General features: G+C 45.8%; 1 protein-coding gene and 1 pseudogene across 1 annotated transcript; both read right to left on the bottom strand.

Moving 5' to 3' along the window:
* Positions 1-2,111: 2,111 nt before the first annotated feature.
* LOC149327245 (uncharacterized) lies at positions 2,112-4,416 on the bottom strand. The gene is made up of 6 exons (XM_089564825.1): positions 4,378-4,416; positions 4,126-4,302; positions 3,824-4,030; positions 3,473-3,670; positions 2,984-3,383; positions 2,112-2,221 (listed from the first exon to the last, which is right to left on the bottom strand). Exons 1-6 carry the CDS (start codon positions 4,399-4,401, stop codon positions 2,112-2,114), a joined length of 1,116 nt encoding a protein of 371 aa, XP_089420951.1. The 5' UTR covers positions 4,402-4,416.
* Positions 4,417-10,977: 6,561 nt separating this feature from the next.
* Positions 10,978-11,627, bottom strand: LOC149327244 (uncharacterized; annotated as a pseudogene).
* Positions 11,628-13,613: the final 1,986 nt, after the last annotated feature.

The following is a 13,613-nucleotide window of genomic DNA, read 5'->3' as shown; positions in this document are numbered from 1 at the left end:
ACGTCATCGTATGCGCCGCTCTCAAGACGAGAGACGCTTTGGAAGAAGCACCGGTCAGTAATGGCATGATGCCACATAGCACATTATGCCACGCCCTGAATATCTGTGAACTTGAAGATGCGTTTAAGGCGGAAGTGGTGAGCAGTCGTCGCCTGGAAGACTATGTGCGAGGCTTATTCATGCAGATAAAAGACACCGTGACTCGTGATGCGTCAGGGCTCCCCCTTTTCTCCGAAATTACCAGGCAGGAAATCACAGAGAAGCTAAATCAGCTCAAGCTTGTCTTTCCGGAACAAATCGCAGTCTTGGATATTGCGGTTCCTGCTGTGTCGGACTCTATCGCCACCAACTTGCTAGCTGCGCGCTCGTACGCATTCGACGTAAGGAGAGCCAAGATAGCACGCGGTTTACCAGACGCGGAGAGCTTCTTTCTTCCGGTCGTTGTTCGACACGGCAACAACATCTTCCTTCCGACGAACCTGTTGGCATTACTGGCCGAGAACCACCGCCGGAACATCGCGCTCGACCTTCCCGTGGCAGTAATCGATATGGCGGCACAATGCTGGTCGTTCCTTCTGGAGTCCTCGTGGTCCAGCGAGTCACGGTCGAACATTGAGGGCCGCCTGCAGTGCATAGAACAGACTCACCTCAACGGGTCCGACAACAGCTACCCTCTCCAGACGGTGGCTACTGCTCTTGCACTTGTTTCAGCAGTCGACGCCATTGCGCCGCTTCAGTGGAGCGTGTTGAACAACGTAAATAACACTGAGATCTCGCTGGCGCGCTTGGTGTTCCTCATGTGGGCGTACAACAACTGTGCCAACATACCAGGAGTGGTCACGCATTTTGACGTCAACTTAGCCCTCAGGAGCTCGCATCTGTTTCGAACGGCCTTCGGCTGCTCGCAGCACTCGGCAATGGTTCAGCGAGTCTGCTGCCTAGAAAACTGTTAGACAGAAAGATGGCCACAGAATAAATGCCTATTCAGTGCGGCCTACTTCATGCAAATGAAAGCGATGTCTCGTCTCGAGAATATATCGGTCATCATGTGCTTGCACCTGTAAGGCGCCTCATTTTTGCACTGTACAGACTCTTTTCTAGACTCTTTCCTAGCAGCAGTTATAAAAAAAAAGGAGGGGACACTTATGCTCCGCCCTTACGGTTATGCTGAAGAGTGTGACGCGAAAGCGTCATTAGTTTTAATCTTTGCTGCGTGAAAAAAAAAACGACGCGCACGAAGTTCGCTTACTTTTGATTTTCTATTTTGTATCCAGAAGAAACAAAGAAAACATTTTCATGGAGTCGAATGTATATTTTACAAGATACAGAATGTCCCCCAGAGTGGACAGCATGAACTTCAGGTTCGGTAAATGAGTGCCGATAATTTTGTTTTGTAGAAGCCGTTCTTCTTTGCCCATACAAAGGCTGGAACACAAAAGGTTGCACTTGGTGGACGTCATTTTGCGTTATGGAGAAAGGAATGATGACGATGAAAACATTTAATGAGAGCCACAAGGCCTTAGTTGAAGAGAAGGCTGATCGGGTCCCTAGTCTGGGACGCCGCTGGCAAGAGCCGCTGCCCGTGCTCTGGCGACGAAGGCTCGTTGTTCCTCGAGGTCCGAGCTGGAGAGGGCCGCCTCCCAGACCTCCCGCGTTGGCTGATTTATGATGTCAATGCTGTCATTTTTCTGACAAGCCCATACCAGAGTCCCTCAATACTTTACTGGTCATGAAACTCCCACGAAAGTTTGATATAGGGACAAGAGTGGCCGCTAGGGGCGCCCTCGCCATTCGGGGGGCATCGGAGTGAATACGGCGCTGGCGCTCTGCGGCCTACGACAGAACTGAAAAATGCAAATAAATATATCTCCGGAGTGATACTACTGTGAAAAGGGTGTGTTTCCGGGCAGGTGAAGGCACAGACAAAAATAAAACTGTTTATCAGCGCACTGGCGGCCGGCGAACCCGGTAACACTCGGCAAATTCGGACGCAACCGATTGCGCAGGAAGCCAGCGGGCCTCGCTCGCGAAATCCTAGTCCCTATTTAAAAAAGAAATAAGACAGGCGCTAGCATGGTATATGCTGGCTAGTATTTCAGATACAGAGATGATCACCTGCCGGTGCGATGGAGCGGGGCTGGCGCGTCCGTTCGCCGTTCAAGGTACGAGGCGCAGCCCGCATACACGCGCCGGCAATGGGCACAGGCGCCCCTGGCTATGCCTGCTAGCGTGGAGAAAGGCGTATGTCTGGTGGCAGTGCTCGCACTACTTGAAGGAAATTTGGGTAAACGATGATTAAGGGGACTTAGTATGACATCTAGCTTTAGAACGAGAATTTCGATGGCAATTATAGCATGTTATTTATGTTATGTAACACACAATGTTGATAAAACATGTTTTTTTTCCCTAAAGCATTTAGTGCAAATTTCAGTAGCCGATCCACGGCACTTTAAAGACTCGGACCAGCCTTAATGCCTCCCACAAAGTGCAATGGTAATAATTCGCGACCACGCCTCGCTATTTCCTATATAGACGCTTACTTGTAAACGTTTTTTTCCTTTTTATTCAATTTATTCTTTTCATAGCTACAATCAGTATGAATGAAGCACTGATGCGAATTCCGCAATAAGCAATGAAGACCGAATGCTGTTACATATGAATTTTTTGCTCTTTTTTTTACTGCCACTGCCTTCGTGCCACATTTGACTTTAAGGTTGCTCATACAGTATATTGTAGTTTTCATTCAGCTTTTATTCGTTTTTATTGCAACTGTTATTGATAATTTATCAATACAATCAAGTAATTCTTCATGGCCGAGACCATCATTAATAAAGTAAACTAAGTCAAAACCGTTTCTAACGTCAAAGATGAAGAAAGTGGGGACAATAGTTTTATTTGAGAACAGGACAACAACTTTTAAAGCGAAAAATCACACAAATCTTTTCATTTTGCAGAGACATGACAGAGCTACATAACTCGGAACCGTTTGATGGACAGCCCGCACTAGAAGAGGGAATTCTACTGTCATCCAATATGCTTTCAATAATATTCATGTAGAGATTAGGGCATGATATTTTCTCTACTGTGTACTCCTCCACATAGCCTTCTACTATTTTTAAAAGGCCAAGCAAGCGGCCTGAAGGCACCTGTAGATAGCCTTTTGATCTTGTTGCTGTCAAATCATTTGGCTTCCGAGTTGAATTTTTTAAGGTTTGGACACAGCACGAGCAAGCCATCGTTGCAAACTTCTTGACCACGTAGCCAGCAAGATGATCTAGAATGCACTCCTTGGGTGACATAGACTGCATTGTGCCAATGTTGCCTTCCATGCAGTCAGCAGGCTCTAAAAGAATATCATCGAAGAGCACAGCCAGTGTATCGACCTAAAAAATACACAATTTGCAGTCCTGTTGCTTATGTGCAATGAAAAACTGCATAGAAGCTTGTCACGAAACAAAAATTCGTAACTTACAGGAGTTGGAGAAGGCGCTTTCTTGCAGTCAATATCTTGCAACTTGAGGAGCAACTTTGGTGCTTCACCTTCGACTGACGCCCTTTTCGGAGGCCGTACCAAGTTGTTGACACTCAGCATACGATAGATGAGCAACAACTGCTGGATAGTTGGTTGACCTCCATCTCCGGCCGCATGTCTAGCTATGCCAAAAAATCGCTAGAAAAAAAGAGGACATAAACATGCATTAATTCGTCGCAAGACACTTTATAAGCATTAAACATGTAATAGCTCTAAGAATGTGGCAGCGAGCACAAGAGGCAATCTAAATAGGACATTACGTTTTCTGACACGCAGACCCTTCTAGCTTACCACTAAGGGGTCCTGTCCAATAGTTCCTAAGAGAACGTAACGGAAGCCAGAAGTGAGGAGACGTTCTATAAGGGACACGGTGCTATGCAATGTTATTCTGAGAGCAGCACAAGTTGGCTTGCTTAGGAAGAAAATTTGTTGCTGTTTTGGCAAAGATTTGATATAAGTAGACGAAGCATCGAGCCATGCAATGTTGTCTTTCAGAGTCTGAAAACAAAAAGTTTTTTCTTTGCATAATGCACAAACATTTTTCATAATGTAGCCTATTACTAATAGCAAAGAACCGTAATTATACAACTCACTGCAATATGTTCAGTTTCTTTGAACAGAACCTGCTCTGTGCGTTTAGTGTTCAGGCAGTCAAATAAATTGTTCATGCGCCTTGCGAAATCAGCAGTGTCGGTGGATCCATGAAGCTTCCTGCAGTTCTCTTGCTTGCTGTAGAATTCCATGGCTGAAGCTGTACTTTCACTCAGCAACTGAAAAGTAAGAAATATACTTTAAGGCTCATAAACCACAGATGAAAGCATCCTGTAACCAGCACGTAAACATACCGGCACTGCAAGCTTCACACTCATTTTCTGAAACGGATTTGGAAATATATGAGGTTTTGTGAGTTTTGGGACAACACGTAGCCCACACTGCTGCTCCTCATATTCCAGCAAGGCCGAGTAGTAAGAATGACAGACTTCTTTGTCACCAGGCAGCTGTTCAAAAAAAGAAGGTAAATGCATCAGCAAACCATTGCCCTTTTTTTCCATGCCAATAAGAGCTTACCAAAAATTTTCCAACTTTGACCAGATTGTTTCGTATGCACTTAAATATGTGTGGCGGATCAATCACAGCATAAATTGTTCTCCCAGGATCACATGGATGTTGAAAAGAGGTCTGCAGTACATTGATTTCTCAGCTGACACATAAAGAAAATTGCCATGGTATGTGTGATGTACAATTCGCAAATTTAATACCACTAATACGTCTTATAACGTAAAATATTGTTACGAAGAAGAAGAAGAGAGCAGTGGCGTGGGACGGAGCGCTCGTGCTAGGCCCACAGCCATTAAATCATATCATCTGTCATCATGTCGTCCTTTTCCTAGGCTTGCCACCACGTAACATTTGGTGTGAGGTGCGGGTTCCTCATCGCCATCCCGGACCCTGAAGCATCGCCGCCTTCTGCTCGCCTTCGTCGATGGCCGAGGGGACCTGGACTCCGCCGCCAGCTCAACCCGAGTCCGACCAGACCAGAACCGACCAGCCGCTTTCCCCCGCCCCGTCCCCAGCCCCGACAACCAGACACGACGACCAGGACCAGACGCAGCATGACCCGACGACGACCCGAATCAAGACGGCACCCCCGCCCAAGCTGTTCGGCGAGTACTCAATCCCTGACCTTCGCCTGTGGGCGACCGACCGCTGGACCTGAAGCTCCAGGGACAACCGTTCATCGGATCATCTCGTTCATCTTGGTGGCAAGCCTTTCATCCTCTTCTATCCTTTGTGATCATGGTCATCGCCACCTCATCAATGAGAATTTCAGCAATCGATCGGGACGATCGCTCGGAGGACCCGGGTCGTGTTACGAAGAAGAAGAAGAGAGCAGTGGCGCGGGACGGAGCGCTCGTGCTAGGCCCACAGCCATTAAATCATATCATCTGTCATCATGTCGTCCTTTTCCTAGGCTTGCCACCACGTAACAATATTTACCTAGTGAACTCAAAGCTTACCTATTAGAAGCGGATTTGTCACAAGTGACTGCAACTATAACCACTCCAGCGTTACAAAGGTGAACAATACACTCCAACAAGAGTTTTGCAAGGACTGTGCCTGGAGCAGCACCAGACACACAGAACACACCTACGGTCTGTGACCAACCGCCCAGGAATGGCCGAAACAGAAACACCAAAACGTGATCGCCATCCTCTAAGTGATCAGATTCCCTGGTGTATTCACCGAAATCAACTTTACCCAGAAGCCTCATGTCACTTTCTCGTAGGTGAACACTCTTCCTCACGCTCATTTCATCAAACATCAAAAGTCCTGAAAGTGAAGAATATATACAGAGTGAAGTGTCAGGAAGTACAAATTAGTCACCATTTTAAACCTTAACTATTACCTTAAACCTTAGTTGCCTTGTCGACTACGCAGGTTAGTTGCAGTCTGTCTGTTGTTTTTTTAGTAAGGGCGTTGTTGCTGCTGCTGAAGTGTTGTTGCATTGCCGTTGCATTGACTTCTTTGAAATTGTTTGTAGATTCTTGTTCGTGGTAGCTCTTCTATCAGGAGGACCTGTCTAGAATGGGAAAGGGCCCTAATTCATCTGAAAAGGGCGCCCGGAGCGACAGTCGGGAGGAGAGGGCTGAGATGAGAGAAATGGTCAAAAGTATGGAGTATATTAATAAGGATCTTGAGCAATTCAGAAAAGACTTGGGGGACGTCCTTGCCGAAAATAAACACCTTAAGAAGGAAAATGAGTGCCTTTGGAAGAAGTGTGAGGAAAATGAGAAAAGCATAAAAGATCTTGAAAAAATGTTTGTTCACAACGACCAGTACTCTCGGAAATGCAACCTTGAGATCAAAGGTGTAATTCAAACAGAGATGGAGGATGTTGTCGAGCTTGTTGGTAAAATTGGCACTGCTGTCGGCGAACCTGTCTCGCCTTTAGATATTGAGGCCTGCCATCGTGTGTCAGCGCGGAATGCTCGACAGAGCGAAATTGTTGAGCTGAGCGAAAATCAAGAAACAAAAAAGTTCGCTGCGAGCAATATTGTTGTGCAGTTCAGAAGTCGCCAGAAACGTGACCAAGTTCTAGAAAAATAAAGGAAGAAGCGCATCACTAACGAAAGTCTAGGATTGTTTGACAGCCGTGCTGACGGTACAGATAGCTCTGCAAGCAGCCCTCCAGTGTTCGTCAACGAAAACTTGTGTCCAAGCCTAAAAAAGCTGCTGTCATCGGCCATTGCACGTAAGAAAGCATGTGAATGGCGGTTCGTGTGGACACGCAATGGCAAAATATTGGCACGGAAAACTGAGGGTAGCGATGTTGTTCACATTGAGTCTGTGGACGACCTTACTAAGATCTCCTGAATGGTTTTGTAAATGAAGCGGTGCGAATTGCAGCTACCATAAAATGTTCAGTCTTTCTGATGTCTTATATCAGCAGTTTGTTGAACCTTGAACAGCTAAACTGTGCTCATCAGCAAAAAGCACAGTATTCTTTATTCACCTTAACATCCGTTCTCTGGCAAAAAAACACGATGAATTTGCTTTTTTCATTGATCAGTTTTCTTTCCGATTTAATGTTATCATGCTAACTGAAACTTGGTGCACAACGAGCAACTGTGCGCCTTTGTTACCTGGTTATAATAAATTTTTTATCAATCGAACCGACAAGCGTGGTGGCGGCGTTGGCATGTACCTTTCTGGCAGTTTATCAAGTGAGAAGGTGTCCCAGTTTACCGATATCACCAAACATTATGAAGCGCTTTGTTTGCAACAAGAGAGCACTCTTTTCGCTGTCGTATACCGACCTCCTTCAGGCGATGTTAAAAGATTCATGGACTTTGTGGATAACCTACTCGAATATGCATCCTTCAAACGATTGCGGCTAGTTCTTGGTGGAGATTTTAATATTAATGTTACTGCAGGTAATACCTCTTCTACTGAACTGAACAACAAACTTGCAGCCTGTGGGTTTCAAAACGTCATTAAAACACCAACGCGTCTCACATCTACAACTTCATCGGTTTTGGACCTATTGATTACGAACAACAACACACCAGTAACCGCAGCCGGAACCGTCAATTGCAGCCTGAGTGATCATTGTCCTGTTTTTATGGCTTATTCAGACGTCGCTGTGCGTCGCAAACCTTCTCGTTCAAAGTTCATTTTTCAATCTATAAATGACACCAGTCTCGATGATTTTAGGAACAAAATTATTAGCACTGACTGGTCTGAGGTTTTTGCAGAAAATACTGCAGATAAAGCATACGACACTTTTATGACTATTTTTTCTGCCTATTACAAGGCATGCTTCAAACTGAAATCTGTTAGGCAGCGTCGATCGATAAGAAAACCTTGGATCGGCATCGAGCAGGTAAAAATTTATTTATTTATTTATTTCTGATACCCTCATGGCCCACAGGGCATTATTGAGGGGAGTGGTACATAGATATAAAATGAAACTGTACTCAAAATACTCAAAATTTCAAATGATTGAAGATAAAAATAAGCTTTTCGCTCTGTTCTTAAAAACGCGTAAGCCTTCCATATTTGCAGAGTTCAAGAAACTACGCAATCGAATCACATCAGAACTAAGGAAAGCCAAAGTGCAGTACTTTCAGCAGCTGATTCAGGATGCCTCGACATCTCGTCCTGATCGGACCTGGAAGATTGTGAACGACGCACTCGGCCTGTGTACAGCTGCGCCTAATCAGTTTCAGATGACTGTCGAAGGTCAACTGCTTCCTGAAGGTGCTCTAGCAGAGCATTTCAACACCGACTACAGAACTGCCATGACTAACAATCCTGCTCCTTCTGTAACGTCTTGCATTTTTGACGACAACCTCTTGAACACTGTTTTTATGGTGCCAACTAATACAGCTGAGGTTTACAACATATTTACGTCACTAAAGAACAGTAAAAGCCTTGACATAGATAATATCCAGGTTCGACCGGTCAAATACGTCCTCGACGTCATCTGTCGAGCCCTCGTACACATTTATAACCTTGCTTTGGAGACGGGTTTTTTTTTCACTAAACATGAAACGCGCAAAAGTTTCAGTTATATATAAAGGCGGCGACAAAAATGATGCTGCCAACTACTAACCAGTGTCAGTTCTCCCAGTGTTTTCAAAAGGTCTTGAAAAAGTTTTTCTGTCTCGTCTCGACCCCTTTTTTACCAAGCATAAACTTCTTTCTGAATATCAGCATGCGTTCAGAAAAGGGTGCTCTACCGAGTCTGCCCTTTTGATTCAATAGGAATTGATACTCAAAAACATGTATGCAAATAAACTAACGCTTGGGGTGTTTGTAGATTATAGCAAAGCTTTCGACTGCCTCAACCATACTGTTCTCCTTAATAAACTGTATCACTATGGCATTAGGGGCGTACCCCACTCACTCTTAAAGTCTTACCTTGCAACAGCATGCAGTCTGTAGTTATCGATGGCAGTCTGTCGTCCTTTAAAGAAATACCATGCGGCGTCCCTCAAGGCAGCGTTTTGGGACCGTTTTTGTTTAATATCTATGTGAACGATGTGGTTCGTATTGATAAGCATGTCAAGTTTGTTTTGTACGCTGATGATACCAGCTTGTTTTTCACATCAGATAATAGTTTTCACCTACTGCATACCGCTAATGAAACTCTCTGCAAATTGCTTGATTGGTCGAGCAAAAAATGTTTAAGAATAAATCCTAAACAATCAAGCCATTCTGTTTGCTTCAAAAAACAAACCAGTAAGTTTGATTGGCGGGCTCCGCTTGGGCAGCTCTACAATCGATATAGTCAAAGAGCACAAGGTTTTAGGAGTGGTACTATCACACCGTATGACTTGGGATGCGCATATACAGCAACTGGTGAAAAAGCTCTCTTCCGCTGTTGGCTTAACACGTCGAGCTCGAGATATTTTTCCAACTAACATTAAACTTCAAGTTTTTCACTCCGTCTTTCAGTCCCACATTAACTACTGCACGTTAATTTGGACCACGACTACTAAAAAAAACATAACTATACTGCATAGGATCGAAAAGAAAGCTGTTCGTTGCATTGCTAATGTTTCATACTTTCACCACACTCATGACCTCTTTACTCAGTTCAAGTTGGTCAGTATACAACAGATTTACGATTACCGTCTATTATACCTGCTGTACTTCTCAAGTGTATCTTACCAGCAGTTCCTGAAGGAGCTGTCTACTCTTACTTTGCAAACTCGCACATATCGAACCAGAGCGTCTGAGGAATGGTTTGTACCGCGGCCACGCACTAATTATCTTCTGCACACGTTAACGTACAACGTACCATTTCTATTAAACAAGATTAAAACACAATTTTCTGGTTCCATTGCCCTAACGCCCACCGCATTGCGCAGCATGTTTGTTTCTGGGCAATTTTCTAAGACTGTTTTATGATTTTGAGTGGTAATTGTGAAATTGGGCATACAGAGTGAGTGTGTGTGTTTGCCTTCTCATCGGGATCTCACGTGTAAAACGCTTTATGGTACTAATTTTTATTCGTTTGTTGCGTAGTTTTATTGTAGGGCACATTGTTCTTTTGTGGCGTAGTTAAGTTGATTAATGAAGTCCGTGTATTCCATTACAATATTCGCTTGCATTTTAACTATTGTACTCAGTAAGTAGGACAATGTATGTATTCTGTTGCACATTTCATTTGTATTTGAATTATTGAAGTTTATATGAAGTCGCTGCTGCCAAAATGGTTCCCTGACCTAGTCAAGCTGTCCTCACAGCTTTTTGTCACGGAAGCCATCAACATTGTATCAATGTTGAAAATAAATTTTTGATTTGATTTGATTAAAAGCATACCTCGACGTTCCCTTTCAGGCAGACCTTGGAGCTTTTCCCTCAAAATATGAAACAAATTGTTGTCAACTCCAAACTCTGCTTTAAGATTCTTCAAATAAGTGTACAACGTGCGAGCATGTGGCAGGGGAAGAAACCCATTTTCATGAAGAAATATGTACACCGATGTCGATTTTATCTTCAGCAGCATGCAGTCATGAAGCCATTCCTTCTTGTACCTGTTGGCAAAGATTTTTTTTTCATAGCGAAGCAGGCAAAATGTACAAATCTCAATAAATAAAACGCTGAGCAATGTGTCCATCTATTTGAAGCTTACCGTACTGCTTTTTGCGACTTCGCGTTCACTTTCATTAAACACTGATCAAAAATTAACTTTTCACGCTTTGACAGCTTGTGCAAATTTAGTTCAGTTTTTCGGTGTTTCGCCTCTTGAGCTGCCACCCTGGCGAGCTTCAGTTGGCAGCGCTGAAGTCGTTTCTCCAAGCAACGGATATGTGCCTTCAATTTTTTCAGCTGCGAGAAGCTGCATACAGCTCCCTCCGTTTGACAGGCGGCGTCTACACGTCCGTTTCCGTTCACCTCAGTGCCTACGTAAAAGAAAGAAGGGAAAATATCACTCATAGATCTCTCGTGCGCCGTACATGCAATTAGCACGCAAGCAACAAGGCACACGCATGCCTACTTTCATTACCTGCGCCAGTCTCCGTTGCATCTGCGCCCGTCGAACTCGAGCACATCGTCGCTGCCGCGCCAGAGCTCTCCAGATTAGCTGACGGCTCCCGACGACGCTTGGCAACCTTGAGCTGCCGAGGCGAGTGAGTTGTGCGCTTTTTCGGATTTGACAAATATGCAGGGAGGCCTTCGAAAATCCTCTGCACGGCATCCGGCGAAAGTTGTGGCACATCGCGCTGCGACGTCACCACGACGCCATCAACTACCCATTGATCTGCACGCACAATGTCACTCGCATCGAAGTGCTTTTCACAGACACGCACATGCGGGGAGTCAAAACTGAAGCCAGAAGTTTCTTGGCGTGGTATGGCGCGCTTCCATTTTAGCCGCCGGTCGCTGTCACTGGGCAGGCAGAACATCGACACTTTTTCTTCATTTTCCCTGTACCCAGAGCGGCATCCAGGTACGCAACAAGTACGCGGCATCCTGACCTGAATTTCAGGCACACCCAGGGCACATTCTCATGAGACACAGCACAGGGAGAAGCCGAAAACTGCGAGCACACATGCCATGCTATTCCGCACTGACAGCAGCTGCCGCCTTCGGTCGCCGCCGCGATGCCCCTCCGTAGGGTGCCTCGATGCCAGCGCCGGCGCTGGCATCGAGGCACCCTACCCCTCCGCTGCACGCAGCGCCGCACTGCGGCCGCCGCTGGCAGCGCACAAAGCTCTCCCATAGCGTGACGGCGAAGTTTCATGACCAGTAAAAGTATTGAGGGACTCTGCCCATACTATATGGTACAAGTTTGCCTTTTGGCCACAAAATTTGCACTGTGCCGAAAAGGACTCGGGCTCAATGGCGTGACGCGTAGCTGGATTATTGGAAGACATAGTTTGTAGCCTGCGAAGGTGACAGTCTTCTGATTTACTAAGACCCTTAGCGGGCCTCGGAAGTGTCTGCCTTTAAAGCCGCAAATGTTGTAATATTTCTGAATATGTTGTTAACGGAGAGGAGGAGCCTGAATCAGTAAGGGAGGACGTAGAAGGATTCCGGGGAAGAAAATCTCGGGTCGAAGTGTGTGCGCGCTTGTTTCCTTCAACTCCCTGGTGACCTGGTACCCATATTAATTCCTTCCGGTTACCTGAAGTCCTACTTTGACTAAGAATTTTGCAGGCTAGCTGCGTGATTCTGCCACGCATATAGTTTCTATAGGCCGCCTGGGAGTCTGTAACTATGTATTTCGATGCGGAGTGCGTTGCGGCTAGGGCTATCGCTACTTCCTCCATAGCCTGTGTAAACCTGTTACGAACTGAAAGCCCGTCCACGACTTGCTTTTGCAGCACCACTGAGATTGTTGATATGCCTTGTACAGGACCCGCAGCGTCCACGAACAAGGCTCTTTCTTCTGTTGAATACCACTCGTTCATCTTCTTGCTCCTCGCCACTCGTCTAGCCTGATGATGCTTAGGGTGCATGTTTTTGGGAAGTGGAAGCGTAAGGAATTTCCTCTTCCACTCTTTACGCGTATCTTGTCTCCCAGCCACTTGATGCGGAAAGCTAATGTTTAAATCTTCTAAGACACTGCGGCCGGTCGTAGCTGTGGCCAGTCGCATTACCTGTCTTGTAAGATGGGCGCTAATCAATTAATCAGCCGTATTGTGTACCCTTAGTTTTAGCAGACGCTCCATACATGCTTTCATGGGTAGGCCGATTGCCTTCTTATAAGCCGTTCGAATGATAACGTCCAGGTGGTTTAGATCGGTCTTCCTCATACGAAGGTACGGGGCCACTTATACATTATCCTGCAGATGACAAAGGCCTGTATTAGTCTAAGGGTATCCTGTTCTTGCATGCCGTTTTTCTTGCTTGTGATCCCAGATACGGATGACTTGTTCGCACACCGTTCGGAGCTTGGTGATTGCTGCTGCGGTCACACCCGTGTTGTTAATGAGCAGCCCCAAAATCCGTATTGTTTCCACCTTGGGAATAGGTGTATCACGGACCGAGATTTCCAGCGATGCAGTATCCCCCTTCCCTCGCAGGACGAGGAGCTCCGACTTGTCCAGGGAACAGCGCAGTCCGCATTCTTCTGCACACTTTCGAACCGTACTGGCAGCCTCTTGGAGGGCCTACTCCATCTGTCCCAAGTTTCCCTCCGTTGCCGACATGTTTATGTCATCCGCGTAGAGGACGTGGCTTATGGCATTAAGTTGTTCCGGCAGGTGCATGAGGGAAACATTCAAGAGCAGCGGAGAAAGGGCTGCTCCCTGAGGCGTCCCCCTGGTGCCCATGGTGAGGCGTCCCCCTGGTGCCTCGGACCTCGTGTCGCCAATCCTGATGTGCGCTTGCCTATCTTGCAAGAAAGCCTTGATGTAATTAAAAGTACGCATTCCGCAGTGAGTACACTGTAGATTTTCCAGAATCTTGAAATGCTTCACGTTGTCGAAAGCCCCTTAAGATCTAGTGAATGTATGACCCTACTGGTTCGTTTGCGCTGGGGATCGATAACCTCAATCTCCAGCTGCAGTAACACGTCCTGTGTTAACAAGTGTGCCCTAAACCCAAACATTGTGTGAGGTGC

Source organism: Amblyomma mixtum, chromosome 10 (genome assembly GCF_055824585.1).
Source record: "Amblyomma mixtum isolate Tamu chromosome 10, ASM5582458v1, whole genome shotgun sequence".
In the NCBI taxonomy this organism is placed as follows: Eukaryota; Metazoa; Arthropoda; class Arachnida; order Ixodida; family Ixodidae; genus Amblyomma; species Amblyomma mixtum.
The sequence above is the reverse complement of the archived record's forward strand: the minus strand, read 5'-3'. Positions and strand labels throughout refer to the sequence as shown.

Excerpts from the sequence above, each read along its gene's own strand:
- LOC149327245 (XM_089564825.1), bottom strand. The coding sequence starts at position 4,401 with ATGAGTGTGAAGCTTGCAGTGCCG. Across the intron at positions 3,671-3,823 it reads TTGGACAGGACCCCTTAGTG|CGATTTTTTGGCATAGCTAG; the intron begins GTAAGCTAGAAG and ends CTTTTTTTCTAG. Across the intron at positions 2,222-2,983 it reads TGCGGGCTGTCCATCAAACG|GCATAGCCAGGGGCGCCTGT; the intron begins GTTCCGAGTTAT and ends CCACGCTAGCAG.